General features: G+C 45.0%; 1 protein-coding gene across 1 annotated transcript in view; it reads right to left on the bottom strand.

Moving 5' to 3' along the window:
* The window catches only part of LOC118796265 (RNA-binding motif, single-stranded-interacting protein 3-like), a 155,460-nt gene that overhangs the window by 34,475 nt on the left and 97,617 nt on the right, over positions 1-23,368 (bottom strand). The window contains exons 5-6 of the mRNA XM_036555068.1: positions 17,438-17,595; positions 16,158-16,237 (exon numbers count right to left, since the gene is read on the bottom strand). Of these exons, the coding sequence (XP_036410961.1) occupies positions 16,158-16,237; positions 17,438-17,595 (238 nt within the window). The remainder of the gene's footprint in view (positions 1-16,157; positions 16,238-17,437; positions 17,596-23,368) is intronic.

The following is a 23,368-nucleotide window of genomic DNA, read 5'->3' on the forward strand; positions in this document are numbered from 1 at the left end:
AACAGCCTGAGACCAGAGGCTCACTGAATAGAGTTCACTTTTCAAGCATTGAAAATGTTGGAGAAAAGATTGTGTTCAGCAACAAGGTAAAAGGTAAGAGGTTTTAAAAGGAACTTGTCTAGAAGAAAATAATGAAACCCAAGGAAAGTGCTTAGCTGGGCGTACCATGCTTTCATGCATTTTCAAAGGTCAGCAACTGATACCATTTAAGGTCAGGCCTACTTGAAGCATGTCGTGATATATCTGGATGCTTAGCGGTATTTGTGAGGTATTAAAAAAAATAAACAAAGCATTTTCCTCCCTCTCAGTATTGGTGTTTGAAATGTGATTTGAGGTACCAGGGGGACTAGCCGCGAGAGGGGGTGAGAAGTCTGCATTCCACATTTTCACAGATATTTAACACATTTGAAATATAAGCTTTTTTCAAACAGCCTGGCAAGGCAGACCTGAGGTGGCCCCGGACTGCACTCCACAGAGAGGCCCGCAGGCCCGAAAGACGAGGAGAATCGCCTCTACCGCATTCGATTCCCATGCCGACTTTTCCCCTAAAACCTCATGGGAAATCCCTTTATGCTGCTGGGGAGGAGTTTCCCAATCGGGAGAAGGAACAAAAAAAACTACAGCAATTAAAAAAAAAACCTCTGCCAACTAATAAAGAGAGAGACAGAGAAGTCTGCTAGTGAGATCGCCGGACTGCTTCAGGTCCGTCTGTATTCTGATGGGAAATCAGCAAGGAGAATTTGAATGCGCCTCTGTGTCCTGGCAGACAGGACGTGGGAGTGGGTGAGGGAGGAAACGGCCATCGTGAGATAAACGCTGCCTTCCTCCGTCTGACGCCACATGTATACAGGGATCCCCAAAGAGGTCTGATTAATCAAAAACAAGTCAATAATGCTTGTGAGAGCCGACGCCTTTTCCTTTATCCGGGAGAGTGAGAGTTTGCCCTAAAAGAATACATTCTTCAACATCCATCATAGTGCACAACAAGGCCTCATTCTTATCCACTGCAACACAAAGTGACCGATGTATTCTAATAGATCACAAGCCAGGTTATGTGGCTGCACATCGTAGCAAAACACATCATTATGGGGTGCCAGGAACCCCTGGTGAGCACAGTGAGGGGCTGATGAATCATTGAAAGCTCCTCTGACAATAATGTGCTACTCAAACCAGCACCTGTCGGACTCTGTGAAACGCCTCTGAACTGCAGCCATCAGACTGACAGCTAGTCGGGTAACAGACAGCGAGGCTGCCCGCTGTCTCCATGGGAACACAAAGGGGACGCCGGCTCTGTCTTCAGGAGAACGTGGGGATTCCCGCTCTGTCACCGGGGGAGTGACAGGGATGTCGAGTCTGTCCGTATGGAGGAGAGCAAGGGCCAAAGCCAGAGAAGAGAAAAGGATAAAACAGAGGCTGGTCAGCCATGACCCAGTTCTTAATGATGACCTACAACAATGACCAACACATGATGTGTATCTCTCATAAAAATCAAAAGGGCCTCAAAATACAAGCACAACAGTGGGCACTGTAGGTTTAGCGTGTTGTTTGGAAAGCACTGTGTGAGTATACTGCACTTGGGGTTAAGCTGAAAGCATGTATATATAATGAAAGTGTGTGGGGTTATATAACTGAGTGTGTATGAAGGGTACATACAAGAACTCCAAGTGTGTGAGGATATGGATGCACAGACATTGAGAGTATGTGTGGTTACAAGTACGAGGTCTGTTTAAAAACATATTTTATTAGAAAAGCACATTGGCTAAGCTTCAACAAGCCCTCTAGTGGGGAGACAAGCTGTATAATCCAAAAGCTACTCATGAAATAAAAGGATTTAGTTAGCCTGGTTCATTTTGTGTGCAGATATTAATGTTGTGACAGGAAAAAAACATTAGGGAAGGCAATGAAGGAGAAAATGTTGACATTACTGAAGGAACGCTCTCAATGCTACACTCAGTGCAGATTTATTTCCAAACTGCACACTGACTGTTTGATTTCAGCATTGCAGAAGCACAAATTAAAGGTGACAATATTTTCCAGACACGGCTGACTTCTCCATTGCAAGCTATCTGCTTGCCTTGCCCTATCTATTGCCCCAGCTATCCCTGTCTGACTGTTAGCCTGTCTCTATCTGTCTCCCTGTATTGCCACTTACCTGCATACCAACATATGAACATATGTATATGATGTGTATATGCTGATAATTGATCAACGTCCTCCAAATAATTGATTAATGATCAATAAAGCGATCATTTCTGATCACTGATCAATAAAGCTACTGCTGCTAATTAATGACCGATGAGGCCGTGGCAGATGATTAATGATAACTAATGTCACGGTAAATAATTAATGACCAGTAAAGTCACGGCAGCTGATAAATTATCAATAAACCCATTACACTGGATTAATCATCAATAATGGCATGACAACTGAATTGCAATCAATAAACGCCTGATGCCTAGTTAATTGTCAAAAAAAAGCCCTGGGAATGGCCTAATGATGAACAAAGTCGTGGGAGCAAATTAATCATCGGTAACACCACAGGAGCTAATTTATGATCAATAAAGCCACCGCAGCTGGATGAAAGCTGTAATGTGCTGAGAGTTCCTCCGCGAGCTTGGCAAGGGGCCGCCCCGCGATTACAACGCTGTTGACACGAGCTTTCTGCTTGTTTGTGGAACGGCCAGGTGCGGTATCTTTTCACCCCGTCTGCGCCGCTCCGTTATCCCCCCCTCTCTCTCTCACTTCTTTTCTCTGTTTCTCTCTCTCTCTCTCTCTCTCTCTCTCTCTCTCTCTCTCTCTCTCTCTCCCCCGTGGGGGGATGGGGTTGGGGGGAGTTGTTACAATCTCTGTGGCCAAACTCCCAAACTCACGCAAAGCCACTTTTCTAAGGCTGCGAGACGACGAGAAAGAAAACATTTAGCTTCGCACAGCAGGCATTATTTTTAATACCTTGAAGGGGATGTAAATTGAAAAAAGAAAAAAAAAAGCCAGAGAGAAAAAACCACCGGCAGAAAAAAACAAAACAAAATGGGCTCGCGGGGCGGAGCGAGGCTATGTGTGAAGATCTCAGACGCGATGAAAGCTGTTTCTTTTCTTCCTCGATCCCTTTGTTAAGCGTTCTCTGTGTTTTGACCCTGGGGCAGGCTGACTGGAGATAATCGCACTTCTCAATTAATTTCCCTGCTTGATGAAGCAGCCACAGGAGCCGCGATGCTCTCCCGAGCGAGTGGCTGAATCACTTTTCCTTAAATAGAAACGCCAGAGTCGGAGTCGAGCGGCGTGCGCTGGTGGTGAGGGAAACGGGCTCGTAACCCAGGGGTGGGGGGGTGCAGGTTCACTTCCTGGGTGGGGCACTGATGTTATACCCTTGGGGAGGGTCTTTAACCATAATTCCTCTGGTGAATATGTGATGATGTGAATGATTTATGCTAATAATGGGAGTTGCTCTAGGTAAAGGCACCTTCTAAGCCAGGCTTTCTCAAATATGATTGTAACATAAAGCTCATGCTGATTTTTGTTGCAGCTGAGCACTAAGCTACTGAGGTTTGATTGAGCCGTTCATTGGATATTGCGGCAAGTGAACAGACAATTGAAATCTGACAGAATTGTAAGAACTTTGAGGGATTTTCTAGGGAAACTCTTCACCTTTGAATACTAAGGCCTGTTGCCGTTGGAAACACACCCATCAATGCATTGCAACAAAGGCAATAAGAACTGTCTCCATACTGAGTTTCCTGCCTATTACTATAATAATGAGGCTAGCGCTTTCAGATATGTAAATACATTCAGAGGCACAGCAGGGGGATCTCAGTAATCCTGCCTGTTTGTAAGCAAGAGCCTCTTGCTGTACTGTACAATGTGAGGGATTTGGCCAATCTCTCTGTTTAAGACTGAAATACGTGTGCAATTAAGACTCCCAGGGCAGCCTTGCTCTGACTGAACTTAAATGAATTAACCCACTCACCTTCGCCTCTCTATCTCTCTTTGCTGGAATCTTCTGTCAAATAGGAAAATAATATTACTTTTTCATTCATTTCATTACTTTTGTGGGGGTATGGGGTACACAACACGAACCCCAACCTATCTGTTTGTGCCACAGCAACATCATTACTGATTTGCTGCTGAAAACACCTAGGTAACACTGATATTGCTGATCATTGCAGCTGCTGGGATGAAAGCATTTGGTTGGTGCCGAAGTGGTTCTCATTCTTGGCCTCCATAAACTTGAAACCACTAATAGATGTGGCACTGTTGCAAAAGAGATACTGGTTTGATTTAAAGTCAACTTTCTAATTAAAAATCCATTCCTTAGCTATGGGTCATTAGCGATGTTGCAAACCACTGTAATGGTGACAGGATGCTCTGCCTGGTTTTTGCCATATATTCGAGTCTGGAGAGCCCTTGACTTTGAAAAGTGCTTCAGATCAATAGAGTAATGAATGTACTTTATACGTTCATTCTCAATCAATTTCAAAGGTGATCTGAGTTCTCTTACAGAAATACAGAGAAGAATCCTTAATATCATTATGGCTGTTTAAGAATAGTGTGTCTGTGCCTTTCACCATATTGATTGGTCAGTCCTGTTTATACACAGACTTATGTAATCCTGGTTAGATCAAGACTAAAGTGATGTTTGACTGGATTACAGTCCTCAACTGAATGACTTGTTAATTCTTCCTGACAGCCGACACACTGTTTAATGGTAGTATCTATAATGTAGAAATCTATATGGTAGTAATCTGCTCTTTGCTCATTTTGTTGCTGGTATGTTCAAGCTGGTATATAATGACTGACATCTGTTGCTTGCTTGCTTATTTTATAGATGTGAAGTATTATTTTAATAGTATATACTGTGGGTCTGCTGCTGGTGGCTAAATTAATTACCCCCTTTGGGAATCAATAAGGCACAGTACATTGCATAGTTAAATGCTTCTGGCCAGCCTGAATAGCATTATATGGTTTACCTAAAAGGTGAGGTGCAGGTTTCCAAATGCAGGAGCTCTGGGTTCTATCCCATTAGGAATGATGAGGGCCTGAACTCTTTACCTGAAAGTTGCGCAATTTAAGAGGCACTGCTGTTGTTCCCTTAATCAATTTTAAGCTGTACGCACTGTCAACATACCTGTGTTAATCTACAATGGTGGCATGGTTCTGTGCAGTTGCATGCTGGTGCTAAGTCTGTAGTTTAATCTGTAGCCATCTACTTAATACACGAAAGTACGGAGAATATTATTGTGCATTGCATTAGCACAAAACTGTCATGCTCTTAAAGAATACATTAAGGAATAAATGTTTGAATAACATTTTCTGGGTGTTTCATGCTGTGCGACAAAGCATGTTTTACTGAAGCTTATGATAACAGAGAGTAACTGTGCCATACTGGGTGGCAGTGTGGTATTGTTGTCAGGCAGCTAAACCTGTAACCAAGCAGATTGCAGGTTGAAATCCAAGATGGGGCACTGCTGTTACACCCTTGATCAGGGGGTCAGGGTCAGTAGTAAAGATGAGTAATATGTAAAAGCTATGTAAATCACAGCACAGTATAGCATAGTAGTAACGAGTGGGGCTCATAGCAGAAAACTTGCTGGTTTGATTCCCCGGTGGGGCACTGCTGTTGTACCCTTGGGCAAGGTACTTAACTCACAATTGCCACAATATATCCAGCTGTATAAATGGATAACATGTAAAAACTGTAACCTATGTAAGTTTCTCCGGAAAAGAGCGTCTGCTAAATGGCAATAATGTAAATGTAATGTAAATCACTCTGGATAAGACTGTCTGGTGAGCAAATGCTGAACATCCATGGTACGTTGATCCATTGCAGGTACTGAAAAGAAGGCAGCAGCCGTTACGGTGTGGTCAGGAGACGCATCTCAAGCTTTTACTACATAGAGAGCAGACTCGGACATGGCGAGGAGCCGAGGGAGATGTCTACAATCAATACCACTTAGAAGCATGCTTTATAAGCCTCCAGGACCTCCAAGGCTATTTGCTTCCCGGGGCCTGAAATCGGATATCACCACTCACTCCATCTCCTTGTGAATAAGCAATTCTGCAAAGGATATCCCGGGGAATTGATCAGAATATACAAGGCGAGATACAACCGGCTCAAGCCAATTTGTATGTTTATATTTATGAGATCCTGAAGGCTGCAGCTGCAGAATGCAGGTGTGTGAGCGATGCCGGCTCCGCCGTCCACAGATCTCTGTGGAAGTGCGCTGCATTGAGCTGTTAAGCGCTTCAGTTTTACCGCTAAAATGTTCCATGCCGAGAAGGGAACTGTGGAACACACAAGCATGCTTGTTATTAGTGCTGTTTTTACCAATAGCTCCATTTAGAAAGTTCTGACAGCCAGGTATCTAGTCGCACAGAGCCGTGACGGACTCACAGAGTTCAGTAAACACAGAGACGCTTCAGTGAATAGCCCAACAAGCATGAAAGCTCAATATACTGGCAGGACTTACATTTTTTGCTGATCACAAAGTTAGCATGATATTGACATTGTTGCAGCTGTCAGTGTTAATGAAGCTAGTGCACTGGCCGAAGCAATCTACAGCAGCAGTCCATACACTGAAATGAAATAGGAGAGTAGGTTTAGCTAGCTGGTAAACTAGCAATGCAGTTCTGGATGGAACAAGGGATTGTGCTACTGTGGTAACATGTGGCCTGAGACTACCTTCTGCTCCTGGAACTGAGTTGATGAAATTGATGCTCCTACTGTTAACTCTGCATATCACATACTTCTACTACTTAATGCAACAACTACACTACTGAAAATACTAATACTACTACTTTTAGTACCACCATGCTAATGCTGCAATACTACTACTGGGACTACTACTACTAATAATAGTAATAATGTAGATTATGGTACAATGGTATCATTTCTTGAATAGCACTGCATTATATCTTATTCAGACAGAATAGCCTAATTCAGATGTGTGTTTCTATTTCAATAAATTGAACGGGAAAGGAACCAGAAAAACACGCGCATCATTGTTGCCTCGGCGATTTCCACGGACATAAAGCGAGCAGACAGGAAGGAAATGCAAAAATGCGCATCTAAATACCCTGTGTAATCAGCTTACTGGGCGCTCTCAGTTTCCAGTAGAGACAGTATGTATTTATTTATTTATTTCGCTCTCGCTAATAGGTTTTCGGTCCTTGTTTTGTTTTGCCTGTGCTTCCCTCATGAAGGCAGCCCAGCTGGTGTAAGATATACAGCCGGGGCCCTGCCAGGGAGAGTTCCCCGGGTGGTCTCCAGGCACCGCGTCTACAATTCACCCGCACGACATGGAAAATTATAAACAGGCTTCAGCAATTACATTTACACCCCGCTCCCTCCAGCTTTTTCTTGGGGAGATGATATCGGATCCACATGACAGGGAGGATAATTGAACAAACACAGGTCTGTGAAGGCTGCCGATGCACATAGCGGATTGCATGTGTGTGTGTGTGTGTGTGTGTGTGTGTGTGTGTGTGTGTGTGTGTGTGTGTCTGCGTGTGTGACGTAAATCTATAGGCAAGATATGTGTGAGTGCCAGTTTGGCTCTTGATATGTTGTCATGTTACTTCCTCCATGTCAATAATACAGGGGACATTTTCATGTTAAGGCCTCATGAGTTATGACATGAGACGACCAAAACTCATGAATCTGAAACACTGATAGTGAAAACAATGCTCTTTACTCGCATCATCAGTCTGAATCACGGCTCAGCACGTTGTTAGGGTGTTAGCTTAGCATGCTAAAGGAGAAACCATGAAGCATGCTCTCAGGAAGCGTTTGGCATTACAGCAGAACTAAACCATCTGTGACAAGGAAGGACAGAACACACACACATGCATTTGCTATTGTGATGGCCATTTTGCAAGGGGGAAAAAAAATTAAACCAAAACAAAACAGACGAAGCAGAAGCAGATGGCTTTTTAGAAATTGGACTTAATTTGATATGAAAAATGTAAACCCTCCAGTCCGACATTGATTTTGACTCTCGCAAAAGCTACCACACCAACCGGCGCAACCACCTGGTAGTACCCTCTGTTCTGCATTAAATTGCTTTATGAATGAAACACACACACACAGAGCACAATCCGTCTGAAAGCTCTTGCCGCTAGATCGCTTTACAGCTTTTGAGAACAGAATAGTTATTTCTTTTTGTAATGCAATCATTGAATGCTGTGTTCAACTTCCGCAGTAAAAAGCTTTTCTCCCAACCTCCGAGTGATTGATATAGTTGAGCAGCAAAACAAACAAAGCACAACAAATCCCGAGTATTGTCTGCAGGCGAGATATGAGTGTAATGAGAAAGGGCTCCGGGGAATTGATTCCTTTCAAAAATCGATCTGATTAACGAGGTCTTTAATAACTTCCTATGCCTCTGCTCTGCCAGGAGATAGGACAAAAACAAAGGGGGTTTAGCCTTTAAGAGGAGATCGCATTAAGATTCAACACCTTTAAAGCACACTTTGAGTACTGCACTGGCATTTTAAAGGAGGAAGAAATTTTCATTTTAATGCATTAGAATGCACACTAAGAAGGACTGACTGTAAAAAAACAGCAGATAATTGACATGAACAATTAAAGCACATCTGATTTTAATGTTGTTTCTTTGGTACTGATAAGCAGTTGTAATAGAAATGATCTGTTGTGGTGTGGATCCTATCTCTTGCATCAATGCACACACACACACACACACACACACACACACACACACACACACACACACGTTGCAGGCATGTACACACTCACATGCATATTAACCTATAAGACTTCAGACGACTCTCATCCCTTGATGTCATTCTAGAAACCTATGGGATACCAGGCTGAGGAGCACTGACTTGGCTCTGTACCATAAACTTCAAGGTCTTGCTTCTGTTTAAACTCAAGTGCACTTCAGCACATGGAAAACTGGACTGCAGGATAAAGCACTTACTAGCCATGAAAAAGAAAATTTAATATGGAGGATACAAGCATGACTGCCAGTTTCAGTATTGCTTTTACAGCTCACAGAGCAAGATTACAGATTGTCTCTAATTTCAGTTTGAGGTACTAAAATTCTCACATGTCAGCTTAGGCTGGTTAAATCCTGTAGGTTTTCTTCGCTTGCCAGGGACCAGTACTTTGGCAGGCTAGGGGGAGCTTTTTCGTTTGTTGTGGGCTGCCAAGGTTTATTGTTCTGCTAAGGCCGATGGGATTTGTAGTTCAGATAGTTTATCCACCTGCATCAATAGTTGTAAGGCAAGGATCTTGCCAAGAGTTGGCACCTGAACACTGCCTGTCACCTTGCAAGTGAAGCTTTGCCAGCTCAGAAAGACTGGTTATTGTTAACAATTTTCAAAAGGGAAGGGACAAAGTGTGAAAATTCAGATTTGGGTGAAAGTTCCGGAAGTAATTTTCCATTTTCTTGTGTTTAGATGCATACTGTTTGTTATCCTACACAGGTAGGTGTCACATTTCTACACTGTCCAAACAACACAAGGTTTTCATTTTTTTAAACAAGTTGTAAATACCGATAAAGATCCTTCGCAGGCATATTCAGAAAAATCACTTTACAATTCATTCACAGCACAGCTCTCCTACTCAAAAACTGCACACCGCAGCAAAGCTCTTAAAAACCCTCTTCCTTCAGTGTGATCACCCAGTAAACAAATGGTGTATTTAATTACACAGAGCCAGCTGAGGCCGCTTCGCTGTATATACAGTCAATCAGATACAATGCATTTGATCATCACCCTCCTCAATATCCGATTTCCCAATTTCACAGGCGTTCCCAGCTGTGAGCGTAAGAGCTCTCCTTTATGCTTTCGCACAGAGGGCACGACAGGAGAGCATCCACTTCCAAAGGGGAATCTTATTAGACGCGTTGCTGCTGGCAACTCAACAGGTCATTTGAATTGGAAGGTGATTTTGTCATTATAACATTGGAGTTGGGCTCTGATGTGCCAGAGCGGGGATGGATCAGCAGGGGGAAACAGGGATTGATCATACATGTTTGAATTTGACTTCCCTCGGGTCCCCTCATGCTTCAAAGGAATTAATAAGGTGCTCTGCAGATAAAGTGATTGGCTGATTTCTTCTGCAAGTAAAGTGATATGTTGAATATGCCCTCTGGTGAAATGACTGATTTGGTCAGCCTGTAATGTGTTTTTGGCAGATCTGGCCTCCAGCTAATGTATTTGGCTGTGCAGGTCTACAGGTAATGTGACTGGCTGCTTTGGTCCAGAGGTAATGTGTCCTGCTGATCATGACTGGCTGCAGGTAATGCATCTGGGCTGATAGAGGTGGTTTGCAGCTAATGTGCTCTACAGGTAATGTCTATGGCTGACAGCTTCTCATTCTACTGTGGGGTAAATGGCCTGTAATTTGGGTCCTGCAGTGTGGTTCAGCTGAGAAAAGTAAACAAGTCGACCTGTTCTGTTTCATTAGCAACAGTACTGAGAAATTGACTCTATAGTCCTTACCACAGCAGGCTGTAGCCCTGCCTCTCAAAACCTTACGTTCTCTTCATAAAAAAAAGCCTACAGCATGACCTACAGCCTCTCTTATGACCAGCACATGGTTTGATTCAGTTCTGAATCAAATCAGCTAAAACACAGGAAAAATATGCAGAGGCCAGCTTTTAATAAGGCAGAGTCTGAAGGCGCACCAGCTGCCGCCTATTGCAGATGACTGGCTGCAGAATGCATTTCACTGGGCGGGGGTTGATGGGTAAACGAATGCTGATTGTGGCGTGACCGTTTCTGCTCCCTCCACGCCATGATAGCCTCAGCCTGTTCCGTCAATTGGAAGCCCTGATTGCAAATGAGAAACACAACACCCACTCGACACAATGGTGATAAACACTATGTGCATAATAGCACTCTCCCATGCATGGGAAGATGGGAGACATGGGGAAACGCATGGTTTAGCTGTGGTAGAACAGTGGTCATGGGAAGTAGCTGTTGGCAGGCTAAACCACTCTGGTTTACTACCGGATTACACCCCACGATTTCTCCTGTTGTGTGCTGGTATGCACACACAATTTTTTACTGCTGGGGAAAGGACACTACCCATCTAAACATAACCACATCTCTTCAGATGGAGTACACAGCAAGAACTGTGGGAGTCCACAGTCCAGTTTCAACAGCGGCCTTCTAACAAATACAAACATATTTTTTGGCCAGAGGGGTATTCCTCATCTGAACTGAAGGCAAGCATTTGTGATCCTTTTTTTCAGAACCAGCAGAAAGACCCTTTTGTATTCATAGGACGGACACATGCACTGTTTTTATAAGATGGACAAATGAACCACCTGGGTTTCCAACCGACCTCAAGGCTAGTACAAGGAATAGTGCTGACCAAATGAGTGGTTATCAAACTGAAGAATGTGCAAAGATTATGTGTATTGCTGTTACATAAGTACACCTTTTGTGGAGTGGAGAGGCACATGGGTGAGATGTCTTGTGTTAGCGGAGAGGCTAACTGGTATCTTGCTAGGGCAGAAGTATCTGTGCAGTTGTACAATAATACTACCAATATTAGAGACAGGTTACCACACAAACAGTAAGAAAACAAAGTAAACCATATTAACAAGTGTGTTTGATGCTGCTTTTAGTCCAGCAGTTGAGTGTGGGAGTGACTGCTGTCTACACTATCCTACCAAAGGTCATGAGACAGCCCACTTGATTGCAGGTTTGATGGGTGTAGCTTTGTGTGGTTTGAAGAGAATAACATTGGCACAAAGGTCAAGAGGGCCCTCTGCAGTAATGTTTGCTAATAATTTAAAGTAAGAATGGAGCACAATACCACCAGCTTTCTACTAGAAATTTGTAGACCATCTTCCACAACACATCAAAGCAGTCATTAAGGACAAAGGTGGGGCAGCATGCTATTCATTTTGTGGAATAAAGACATGTTATTCATAACTACCTGTGTCCCTTGACTTTTGATAGGATAGTGTATGTTAGTGTGAACATTTAAGGCTTCAAGTTGGTGTAGGTTGGTTTAAGGCTTCAAAAGGTGGTGTAGGTGTGAATGTGTACCAGGGCAAACCACTACATCCCTTCATTGAACTGAGTTTCCAATCCCACAGTAAAACTACATCTCAAATGCCTTCTGCAACTAATTAAAGCTTAGGAGAACCAATGTGAGAGCTTAGAGAATCGACCCCTCCCATCTGGTTTCATGTTGTTCGTAAATATCTAACACTGGATTCCAAGTTTCCTTTTCCAATTGTGATACCCTACAAAGAGGTTTGCTATTTTGTTGTTGTCATCTGAGGGCCTGGCTGTGCTATTAAATGACAATGCAAGAATGGGAAGTATTACAATGAATGGCTGCATTGTGGTAATAAGTGAATTCAGCGGTCTTGCTTGCTAATATCCACTGAGACGGCTTGAAAATCTGCCTATTCTGACCAACTGAAACTATTTTACAGCCTGAAAACTGGCTGGGGACCGAGTCTAATTCAGAGGATATAGAGACTGGCAAAAAGATAGCAGCATTTTTACTCCTAACAATGCGTCTGTCTTGCCAGAAAGGTCACAGACAGTAGCTACCTTGAGACTCACTGTTGGAATGGAAGCAGAATAATAAAGACACACAAAGCAGGAGGATCAGACCACTATGGAGGACAGAGGAGTCTGGACATATTGAAGAGATGAGAGGCGTCGGGTCATCCATTCTGATGACAAACCTTTGCAGCGGGTCCCTGCAGCCCTTGCACTCAGCATTCAGTGTGATCCCTCTGCATTTCCACTCTCCTGCTCTCACACACGCACGTGTGCACACACAGCAAATCACACATACTCACATGTGCGCACTATGGTCAAACACACACAAACTGTGCATACACAGTCTTATCCATACACACGCATGCATGCACACAGCAAATGACAAATGCGTACTTGTGCACACACATATGGTCAAATGAGCGCACATACACACGCACATGCAAACTCTCACACACACACACACAGTGAAAAATAACATATGCACACGCAACACACACACATGCACGCACACAGGCACACACACGCTCCCTGGTCTGGGCTCGCTTCACATCGCTGTCATCATTATGTTGGACAGAATCAGCATCTTGGTTTACCGCACATGTAATTATGGGAGATGAGTCTGTTTGGACGAGGCCAGCCCGGCCTTTAACGTCCACACATTCTCCTGGCAAGGCCAAAAAATCTGAAAATCCCACAAGCCCAAAAGACCATATCCGGAGCATATGTTCACACAGCTCTTTGAGCTTAAACAAGGGGCGGTGGGAAGGTGGAGCTTAGGCAGGCTTCTGCACTTCGTATCCATGCAGCTTTGTAAACAGCAATGGATTTATCAGCAGACCCTTCTCAAATGGACACCAGCCACAGCATCCTGCAGAGTGTTCGCCTCCTGCTGCTAGCTCTGGTGGGGGGGCTATTGACGTGCTATTCCGATGCTTGAGACTCAAGTTTTAAGCCTTCATCTTACCGTTGTAGAGTAATGGGTTACATTTTTTTCTTGATATTCAGGTGAGTTGCACTTTTCAAGTGTTTTAGGTCAGGCTGAGCAGTATATCCATCACTGAGCATGACTATTTCACTTCACAAGGACTTGTTGAAAAACAGAACAAACCAGAAAACCTTTTTAATCTTATTTTAACCTATAACTTTTCAGGAGGGGTGTATAAACAGTCCCTCAGAACAGCAATCACCATTAGGAAATACCATCCAAACTCTACAATCCTCCTGGGTTTAGTAGTGTAGTACTAATGATGGTGAGCATCAGACACTGTACCATCACCAGATAGCTCAGAAATACCACACATCTGACATCCCATATCAGGGTCATTCATTGTACTGTCTCTCTGTCTGAGAGTACAAATTACATACCCTGAGCTTGTGTCAATAGTGAGCATTTAGCAAATTAAAACACCGGAGATGAGCTAGTCTCAATATTCTCTCAAACAGCTGCACCCATCTGTATTTATATTTTTGCAAAACCACGTTGCCTGAACATGTAGCTTTTTGCGGTGAAAGCTCAGTGGAAAAAACCTGAGCTCGAATGACATCACAGTTGCGAGCGTCACCTCCTGGCCCACATGATGGAGTGCCAGTGGGGAAATTCACCCACCTGTAAAAAAAAAGAAAATATGGACCAAGGGAACATTCATTTTTAATCTGGACAGACACTTGGCACAGGCTAAAGGCGTTGGCGGGAGTCGCAGGTTTTGCGTCATGTTTAACACTTGTTTTAAAGGCCCAATTAACGTGATGCAGAGGAAGCTTTCAGGACAGTGACGTGGGCGTCTGCTCTCAGCTGCGATCTGAAGATTCGTGGCAGGTCCAGTGATTTTACAAGGGCTGTGGCAACAGAAGAACCCTACTGAGCGCATGATGTAGCTACAGGGGAAAGCCAAAAACTGATGTGGATGCTGCCTTGCAGGGCCAGCAGGTCACCTCGGTGACATGGCGCCTGGCTTTTCTGAGAATTTAAAAACATGATCCTGCCTTACTGAAGAGCCTAGAAACTACAGACAGTTTGCATAAAATAGACTTCCATTTCAGATCCATGTCATGCAAATGGAATTTAGGCGTTCCAAATGGAATTTGGATAGGATCTGTGACGTATGGATAGTGGATTGATCCAAGTGGCCATGTCCTTGTTACAGAGGTATGTATGGATGAAAATAATAACAGCAGTGGTCAAGTACAGCCACAGTCAATGGAAACAGTGCAAAATTTCCAACAACAAAATGGATTTGACTGAACTAGAAAGAAAGGATGTAATTACACAAAAAACACGAAACTATATAAGCAGATTTCATGTTAGACACTGTATGTCTTGTTATCAAATGCTATAGCAGTAGCTTAGACAGGAAAACTAATTGGAACGTTGATCTTAGCCTTTGGCATCACGCCTCAGGAGGTAATGAACCAATACCCAGCATGCTCGACTGGCAGCGACTGCCACTCCCTTTCATGAAGAGCTAAGCAGAGGCTAGGGACAGGAAGGGCATCGGAGCACACACACAGCAAAACACCAGTGCATCTCACTGCTGATGGGGTGAGTTTAAAATAGACCACCACATGTTATCACTGGGAAGCAACCATTTTTGGTTCTGCATGATTGGATTCAGAGATAATCAGCTGATAGCGAGGGAACACAGTGGTGCCCAGTAACACAGTGAGTTCCCTGCCTGAAGTAGTTTCCCTCCATATCTGTAGGCCACCATATGAAAATTAATTAAAGCCTGTGACATGTGACACAAACTAAAAGTCTGGAGTCATTTGCCTTTTTTAGCCGACCTTCATGGAAATCAGTTTTTGGCCTCCTCACAATATTAATGTGTGACATGTAGACTTTACCATCAGGAGACTGAATGAAACCCAGTATATGAGCGGTTTCACATTACAGTAAAATGACATTTATAAGATTGACATTTTTCATTTAAAGAACCTAAGCAGCGCCTCAGCAGGCTCTCCCCTGGGTCTGTTCAACAGTAGTGCTAATAATAAAGACCATGTTCCCGCGCCGTCAAAAAAAATGCACCTGCGGTTTTCGGGTCACAGCTTTACCGACGGGACTCTTATTGCCCTGCAACACCTGGTAAATGCCCTGCCGAGTGAGCGCTTTATCCGCCCCTCCGATTGGCCGAGGTTCCGGAGCGAGCGGAGGGGCACACAGATGAGCTCTGCGGATTACAGCAGTGACAGATATGTACAAATGTCATGGACTGGACTCTCTCCTTAGACACGCCGACGACCTTTGCGCGGAGTAGCGACGCGGCTTAACAGGCTCCGGTTTCAAAACATGACCGTGGCAGGAGCGGGGGATCGAATCGGCGACCTTTGCACGGCACGCTTTCTCAGGAGGAGACATGACCAGCTCAGGGCGCTAAAGACCCGCATCTCCCGCTTGAGGGACTTAACTGGCTCCTATCGCGTCTCCAGTGGATGATATCAGTCACTGTGACAGACCGACGCAAACACAAGGCTCTGCTACATTGGCAAAGCATCAATGGAGGAAGGCCAAGCAAGAGAACTGGAACAAATGAGTCAAGGAATGAGGATCAAAATGCTTGATGTACTGAATCAAGGGGCAAGGACCACAAAGTTTCAACCTGGAATCTTCCTTTTAAAAGAAACATGCAGCCAACAAGTGAGAGAGGGAAGAGGGAAGCAGGACTTACCCGGAATGCCTGGAGGAGTTTTCAGATATTTCCCATTGAAGTGCTGTATCACCACCTCACATTTTTCAGTGGACTCCATTCTGAAACAACAGGAAGAGTCCCCTCACTGCCTGGTCACTACAGACTGACCGAGGGGTAAAGGTCACTGGTGGGCCAGCACTTGAATGTGAGACACTCTGGAGTTCAACCCCCCCCCCCCCCCTTTTATGCATATCATCAAAGCCCAACGGTAGCTAAATGTCGGGGGTGCTCGCAAATGCAAACAAATCGACAGGAACCAAAAATACAATTATTATTGATTTTGGCTCCATTTGTTGACTACAAGGTGAAATTCTCTGTGGTGCACAGTTACGTCAGCCATCAAGCCTAAAGCAAATCTCCTTGTTTTTGTCCTGGACTGTAATCGGTTTACTGATTAAAATCAAAAAGTGGAGGGAAGGCAGCCAGCGCTTTCTATTACTTGAAAATCCTGAAAGCCTTGGAGTATTATGGGAAATGATTGGCGTAACACAACAGAAACCAGGGATAGGCTTGGCTGGTGACTTCCCCCTACCAGCAGAGCCCTAATTAGGCAGTCACGTTCGCCTGTCCTGCCAGAACTCCGAGAGGAGGGGCTGAGCCACCAATAGGAATGATCATTAACGATGTTAGGTGGTCCTGTCCAAAATGATTAGGCTCCCAGCTGGCCTAAATGGAGTCTGATAGCAGTTACAGAGACTGTGGCTACATTTGGTGAGGGCTTATTCCCTCTAAATAACCCTCTGTCCCCGAACATCTGTGGACATGAGGCCTGTTCCTGTTTCCACTGTGCTCCTTCCCCCACCCTCTCTCCCCACTGACCCGGAAGTGAACAGGTGGCCACTGCAGCCATAACACTGGCTAACATCCAGGTGCTCAGTTTGCATGCACTGACTTCTACCCAGCAACTAACAGTAACAGAGCGGGTAATAAGAGTGGACTGAGTCAGCAATCCGCGCCAAAAAGCCCACATGAGAGAGAAAGTGAGCAGATGAATGTCAGCTCAAACACACAGGCACACACGCGCACACACACACACACACATACAGGCTCACATACACGCACAGGCACACAGACAGGCACACACGTGCGCGCACACGTGCACACACACACAAACACACACACACACACACACACACACACACACACACACACACACACACACACACACACACGCAGACAGACAGACACAGAGGCACACAAACACACACGTACACACACTGGCATACATGGACACTTGGAGTAGAGTGGGCGTGGTATACCTGGCGAAGCCCACCCCCCGGCTGACCCCGTTGGCGTCCCGCAGTATCCGCGTGGAGATGACGTGGCCGAAAGGTTTCAGCATGTTCTCTAGCTCCTGCTCATCCATGGACACCGGCAGGTTGGAGATGTACAGGTTCGTGGGGTCCTGTTCTTGTTGCTGTGGGGAAGACAATGGAACATTGGTCTGGGTCAGTGACGATGATTCAGCAGAGGTCTACACTCTGGGTGGCTGGGGTTTATTACCAAGCTTCCAGCTTGCTCAATGAAATTACCATCAAGAAGCATGGTCATTCAGAAATTCTTGCCATTAGCTGAATGCTTGGTGGGGCCAGATAACAGCGTATATAGCCCTGGCCCACCCTTGTACAACCAGTCCTGCCTCATACACTTTAGTCCTCTGTATCTACACCTTCAGAAGAACAACTATGTGTGGAAGAGTAAAAGTCAGATACACACTCTGGCCCCAGGAGACGTGAAACCCTGGTCAAATGTGATGTTGTAACACTGACAACCAGAGGGGTGTATTATTGACTTGGATACAACCATATGGAGTTTGGGGAACAAAGAAAAAAATGCAAAGCGTCGAACAGATGAGCCCTGAGGATTACCAAGGATCTGCAGTACAAGTACGAAAATCCAGTCCAACAGTACAAGTGTGACAAAGAAGAGCCTACTCAATACACAATTTAACAAAAATCATCACTCTTATCCAATCCCTTAATTACTGTTAATTAAAAATGCACAACTAAATAAAGACAAAACACTTCTGAATTAATGTGACGCATAACCATTTCAGTCCCTGCTTTTAATTACGAGTACTACATCAGCTGAGTTTCCATCGAGCACACAATCAGCCTGCCTGCTTCCTGAGAGCTGCATTTTACTGACGAGGTAAAACTCTACCCTGCTTTAATATATCCGCGGTCTGCAGCGTGACAGCAAACGAACGCCAGAGGATTGCACAAACTGCCTGTGCTCTGGGACCTGTTTCAGACAGGTTTCATCATCTGTTCATCAACCGCTCCCGCTAATGCTGTGGATTCAGAATATGCCAACACCTCAGAGAAAGCGGATGTCAGCTGCTACGATAAATTCTGTTCCTTTAACAAATATTATGCGTGGGGCGCCTGTGATGGGAGATGTTTAAACAGCCGCAATGTAACAACTAATTTAGCTTTTTTCATCATTACAGACTCGCAAAAAATGTTTAATTTTCTCACTACTTAGCCACTCCGTAGCTTTTTTAAATATCTGCAGCTGCTTAAGAGAAGGAAGAATTCAATTGAGTTTAACATATATACACTAATTTAGGTTGAAAATCAAGTCCCCTTTTACCTGGAGAGGTTGAAGTACCTCATCATAGCCAAGGAGAACTTCTCCAGACTAGGAGTGGTAGCCAGAGCACTTAATAACCTTGTTACCATCCTCGTAGCAGATAGCACATTGATTTACTCAGTCAGAAGTGATAGTTAAGTCAGCAAGCACTCTCGTGCTCTACTCGCCTAAAAAGTCAGCAGTTTGTTAGTTAGCTTGATGTAGCAAGCACATATCAAGTTGATAGCCCTTACAAGGCAGTTTCCTAAATGCTTTCTGATAGAACCACCCAAGGAGCCCTTTCAACTGAAATCAACAGAAAAAATGACAGAGCCATTATTATTGCTATTATTGCAGCTCTGTGCCTCGTGAGCATATCTGTGCTGACATCCCTGGGATAACTGCATCTGTTCATAATCTACAGTTTCATAGAGGAAATTTTAAAGACAGCTTGACTCAGCACCTTCATATCCAGCAGACTAAGAGGAGCAGGGGCATTATGGAGATCATTATAGCAAACTAATGTCATTGGGGCCTTGCATCATGTGGAAGCTCATTATATCTGTGTAATAGGCGCTTGTATGCCATGGAGAGAATGGAATACATAACAGTGACTAATGAGCTAATGTATGAAAGCACTGAGCTTGTGACCAGAGTTTTTTTTTTCCATCGGGTAAACATGAAACTAAGGCCTGCAGCAGAATCTTGCTCTACAATATGTTGCTGCAGTGTGTGTATGTCTGTGTGTCTGAACGTGTGTGTATGCTTTGTGTGTATACATATGTGTATGAATGTGTGCACAACTATCTGTGTGTGTATGTGAGTGTATCCATGTGTGTGTGCCTGCATTCTTGAGCATGTGCACACGTGTGTGTCTGTGTGCTTGTTTGTGTGTGCACACACACTTGTTTGCACAATGCCTTGGAGATACTGGTCAGGCAAGCGTTAGTCCCAGCGGCATCCTGGAAGTTGAAGGGTCAGGACTGCTTCTGGCTGAAGACTTGGGGGGGTCGACGGGGGTGACGGACAGCCGGGCCAGCATCTCACCAGCTCAGACATCCACAGTGTCCATCTTTCACATCACATCACATCTCATCTCCCCACATTCTCTGGCAGAGGCTACAGCGGGTGACAGGCCGTGTGAGAAGTGTCTGGTGGCATCCTTCATGCACCAGCAACAAGACAACACTGCATAAGCCTATGAGGCACAGAGGACTTCTCCAAAAACTCTGTCAAATTCCTATTATTAACATTATTATAACTCATTGCTTACTGTTATCACTTACATATATCTCAGCGGACTTGAACATTCCTTTTATGTAGGAGGTGTTTATACAGAGGTGAAGCTCAGTAGCATGGACTTCTACTTTCTCACCCAGATTGCGAACTAGTTTCAAACCCCTGGTGACGATTCTTAATTAAAAAAACTTTAATTACATGCAAAAGCTGTACTGTTCTTCCAAATAGCACACAAAGGTTTCCCCTGACATCAAAGTGGTTACACAGTGTGGTACAAACAAATGAGAAATCAGAACATTGACACCAAAACTGCGCTAACCAGTGTGTGCACTCTCCTATACATTGCATGCATCAGTGGGGCATTAGGGCTGACAGACATTGCCTACAAATGGCTCAATTACCAGTGCTCTGTTTCTACTTGACTAGCAATAAACAGGGCAAGCACTGTCTGACCCACCCAGGGTCAAACACAGAGACAGTCCAATCACTGCACTTGTAACCCCCTCCCCCCATCATGTCAGTTCCACCTCAACTGGTAGAGATCGCAGTTTCACTCTAATCCCCACCCCCTATCACCTGCTCCCTCCTGCTAGGATGTGATGTTTATTTTACGTGTAGCTTTGTGATGTTTTTTGGATTCTGTGTTCTAGTGACTAATTTATTGTAGTACACTTGGCTTCTGTTGCCTAGTCAGGTTGCACAAGTTAACTTGTGGTAGGGCTTGAATGTTGTTATGCTCACAGTCACTGGTCTGTGAGTGTTGTTAGCCTGGTCTGACATTGTTGCTCATTTAACTTGAATGGATACACTTATGTTATATTGTGCTGGAAGTTGCTTTGGATAAGAGCGTCTGCTAAATGCATGTAATGTAATGTCCTAAAGACAAACTTTACCCAGCATAAACCTGAATATGGAAACTAGGAACTGCTTTTTAAGGGGAACATAATCACACATCTATCATCCAACAAGCCAGACGTTCATCGTCCTAGAGTGACATGAGCGGTGTATTGGAACAGAGAAACATTGTTACGAGAAAAGCACCCCGATCCAGTAATGCCGTGCGGCGGGGATTTCTGGGAAGCACTGAGGAATGGAGACAGCGAATCAAGGTTCCTGAAGGACTCAGCGGTTTCTCTGCCGCTCGGATGGCGCTCTCCGCTCCCACCCTAATGGCATTGTTTGCCAGAGAGCTGCACCAATCCCATATCAGAGATGAAAGGCTGTGGAGGAGATATGGAACAAGCGTGCTCTGAGGAGGACGGGGAAGGGGGGGGGGGGGGCAGTTGGGGGGGGCGCAGACACGTTCTGCACAGATTTAATTTCGTCTAATGCCGGCCCCGCGCTCTCTCCGCCGTGGCGGAGCTCTGTAAATGAAACCATAATTGGGAAGTGAGAGCGGGGAGTGCTCGTCCGTCGCCAATCCCGCGCTCAGGAGTAAGGTTAATGGAAAGCCTGTGGGCTTATCAAGCTTCTAATGACCATAATTCCACTGCCTCCCCAACAGGACAAGAGAGCCCTCTCTCTCCCTCTCTCTCTCTCTCTCTCGCTGAATGATGGCCACCCTCTGAACAGCTGACGGCCAGCACCAATTACTTCATATTTAAGGCCTGTTCGGTTCACCTCAATGCAATGTCAATGTGACCATATAAAAGGAGAGAGAGAAAAATAGACAGAGAGAGAGAGAGAGAGAGAGAGAGAGAGCAGAGAGGGACAATGATTGAGAATGAGAGAGAAGGAGCAGAAGTGCTGCACGGCTATGGCTTGTTTAAATACGGAGGTGTTAAAGGTGAGGTTGATAGGAGCGCATTGGTCCCCCGCGGGGACGGCGCCGTGCATTAATTGATATGATGAAAGAGAAGCAGATGGGCTTTTACAAGAGTTATATTTCAGAGCCCCCCCCCCGTGCTCTCTGGGAACCCTCCCTCTCCTGTTCGGAAAGCGAGAGGATGGAGAAAGGATTACCGCCGCTATTGCGGTATGATATTACAGCCCAGTCAGCTCGAAAAAAGAGAGCTTCATCGGCTGTTAAAGCGGCAGCGTACCTCTCGGGGGCTGTTGAAAAGAGCACGGCCGGGGTTGTTCTCCGGGCGGGTAACAGATCACGTCCCTCAGGCTGACGTCAACGACAGCAGGTCCCTCGTTTGCGACGTCTGCGTCACGACGGCAGCTGATTGACTCGGCTAAGTGTAATGGGCTGTGGCCTTGCCATTCCAAACCAATGATGTTACCTTACTTTGCATTCTAAAACTTGCCATTGGGTTTAGCCTCAGCTTTGCACAGGTGCAAGGCATTCTCATCTCCTCCTCCAAACCCTGCTCTGGGTGCACGTTAACGTACTGCTAATGACTTACGGTACCACATCTGTCTTATGCTATCTGCTTATGTGTGCTGCGTGCTGGAAACGCGTGTTTCCATTGATGCCTAAAAGCATGTTCTTGTTAAAATGCCCTGCACAGTGAAAGAACCTGAGAGGAACAAGAATGATGCGGGGGGACTGGGGGGGGGGGGGGGGGGGGGGGGGGCAAGAGAGCCAGAGAGGGAATGCGTGCCCCTACTCGACATCAAAAGCGCTCCGGTTTTCTGTCAAAAATTTAGGGAATCTTGCAAAAAAAGAAAAAAAAAAAACAAAAGCGGTACATAAAGCACTGTCAATCAGCGCGGCCGCTTTGATGTGCTCCTTGCTCTGACGCCGGGCCCCCCTGCCTCCTGAACGCGGGGATCAATCGGCAGCACTTTGAAGCCCTGTTGTCAGACACATCCCCTGCACCCCCCCTCCGCCGCCGCTGAGTGCTGCGGGACAGCCACGCCGGGGATCTGATTAAACATGCACACATTGTGCTCGCAATAACCTTTCCCCTCTATGTACTGTAACCCATTGACCACCGGGGGCAGCAAAGAGCAAGCTGGATTTTCTGTCACTTTCACCTCTGTATGATTACATTATTAGCATTTAGCAGACACTCTTACCCAGAGCAATTTACACAGGTTACAGTTTTTTTATAATGTAATACATTTATACAGCTGGATATTTAATGACGAAATGCTGGGTAAGGACCTTGCCCAAAGGTATAACAACAGTACCCCAGTGGGGAATCGAACTGGCAACCTTTTGGTAATGTGTCCTGCTCCTTACCACTATGCTACACTGCCGCTGAATTGCCCCGTCCACCCTCCTGAGGGCTGTTACTTCAGTTTATGCTCTCTGCTAAAAAGGACAGTATCAGGTGGCTGCTGACGAAGTCACCTACATTGAGGCAGGTGTTTTTTTTGAACGATTACATCAATTAGAATAACCTGTAGCTCAGTTTCTCTGAACTCGACGTTTCTCTCCTTCAGCTTTCCGACCAAAAGAGCATAAAAATTTCCCAGAAGTCCAG

The sequence above is a fragment of the Megalops cyprinoides genome, chromosome 21 (genome assembly GCF_013368585.1).
Source record: "Megalops cyprinoides isolate fMegCyp1 chromosome 21, fMegCyp1.pri, whole genome shotgun sequence".
NCBI lineage: Eukaryota > Metazoa > Chordata > Actinopteri > Elopiformes > Megalopidae > Megalops > Megalops cyprinoides.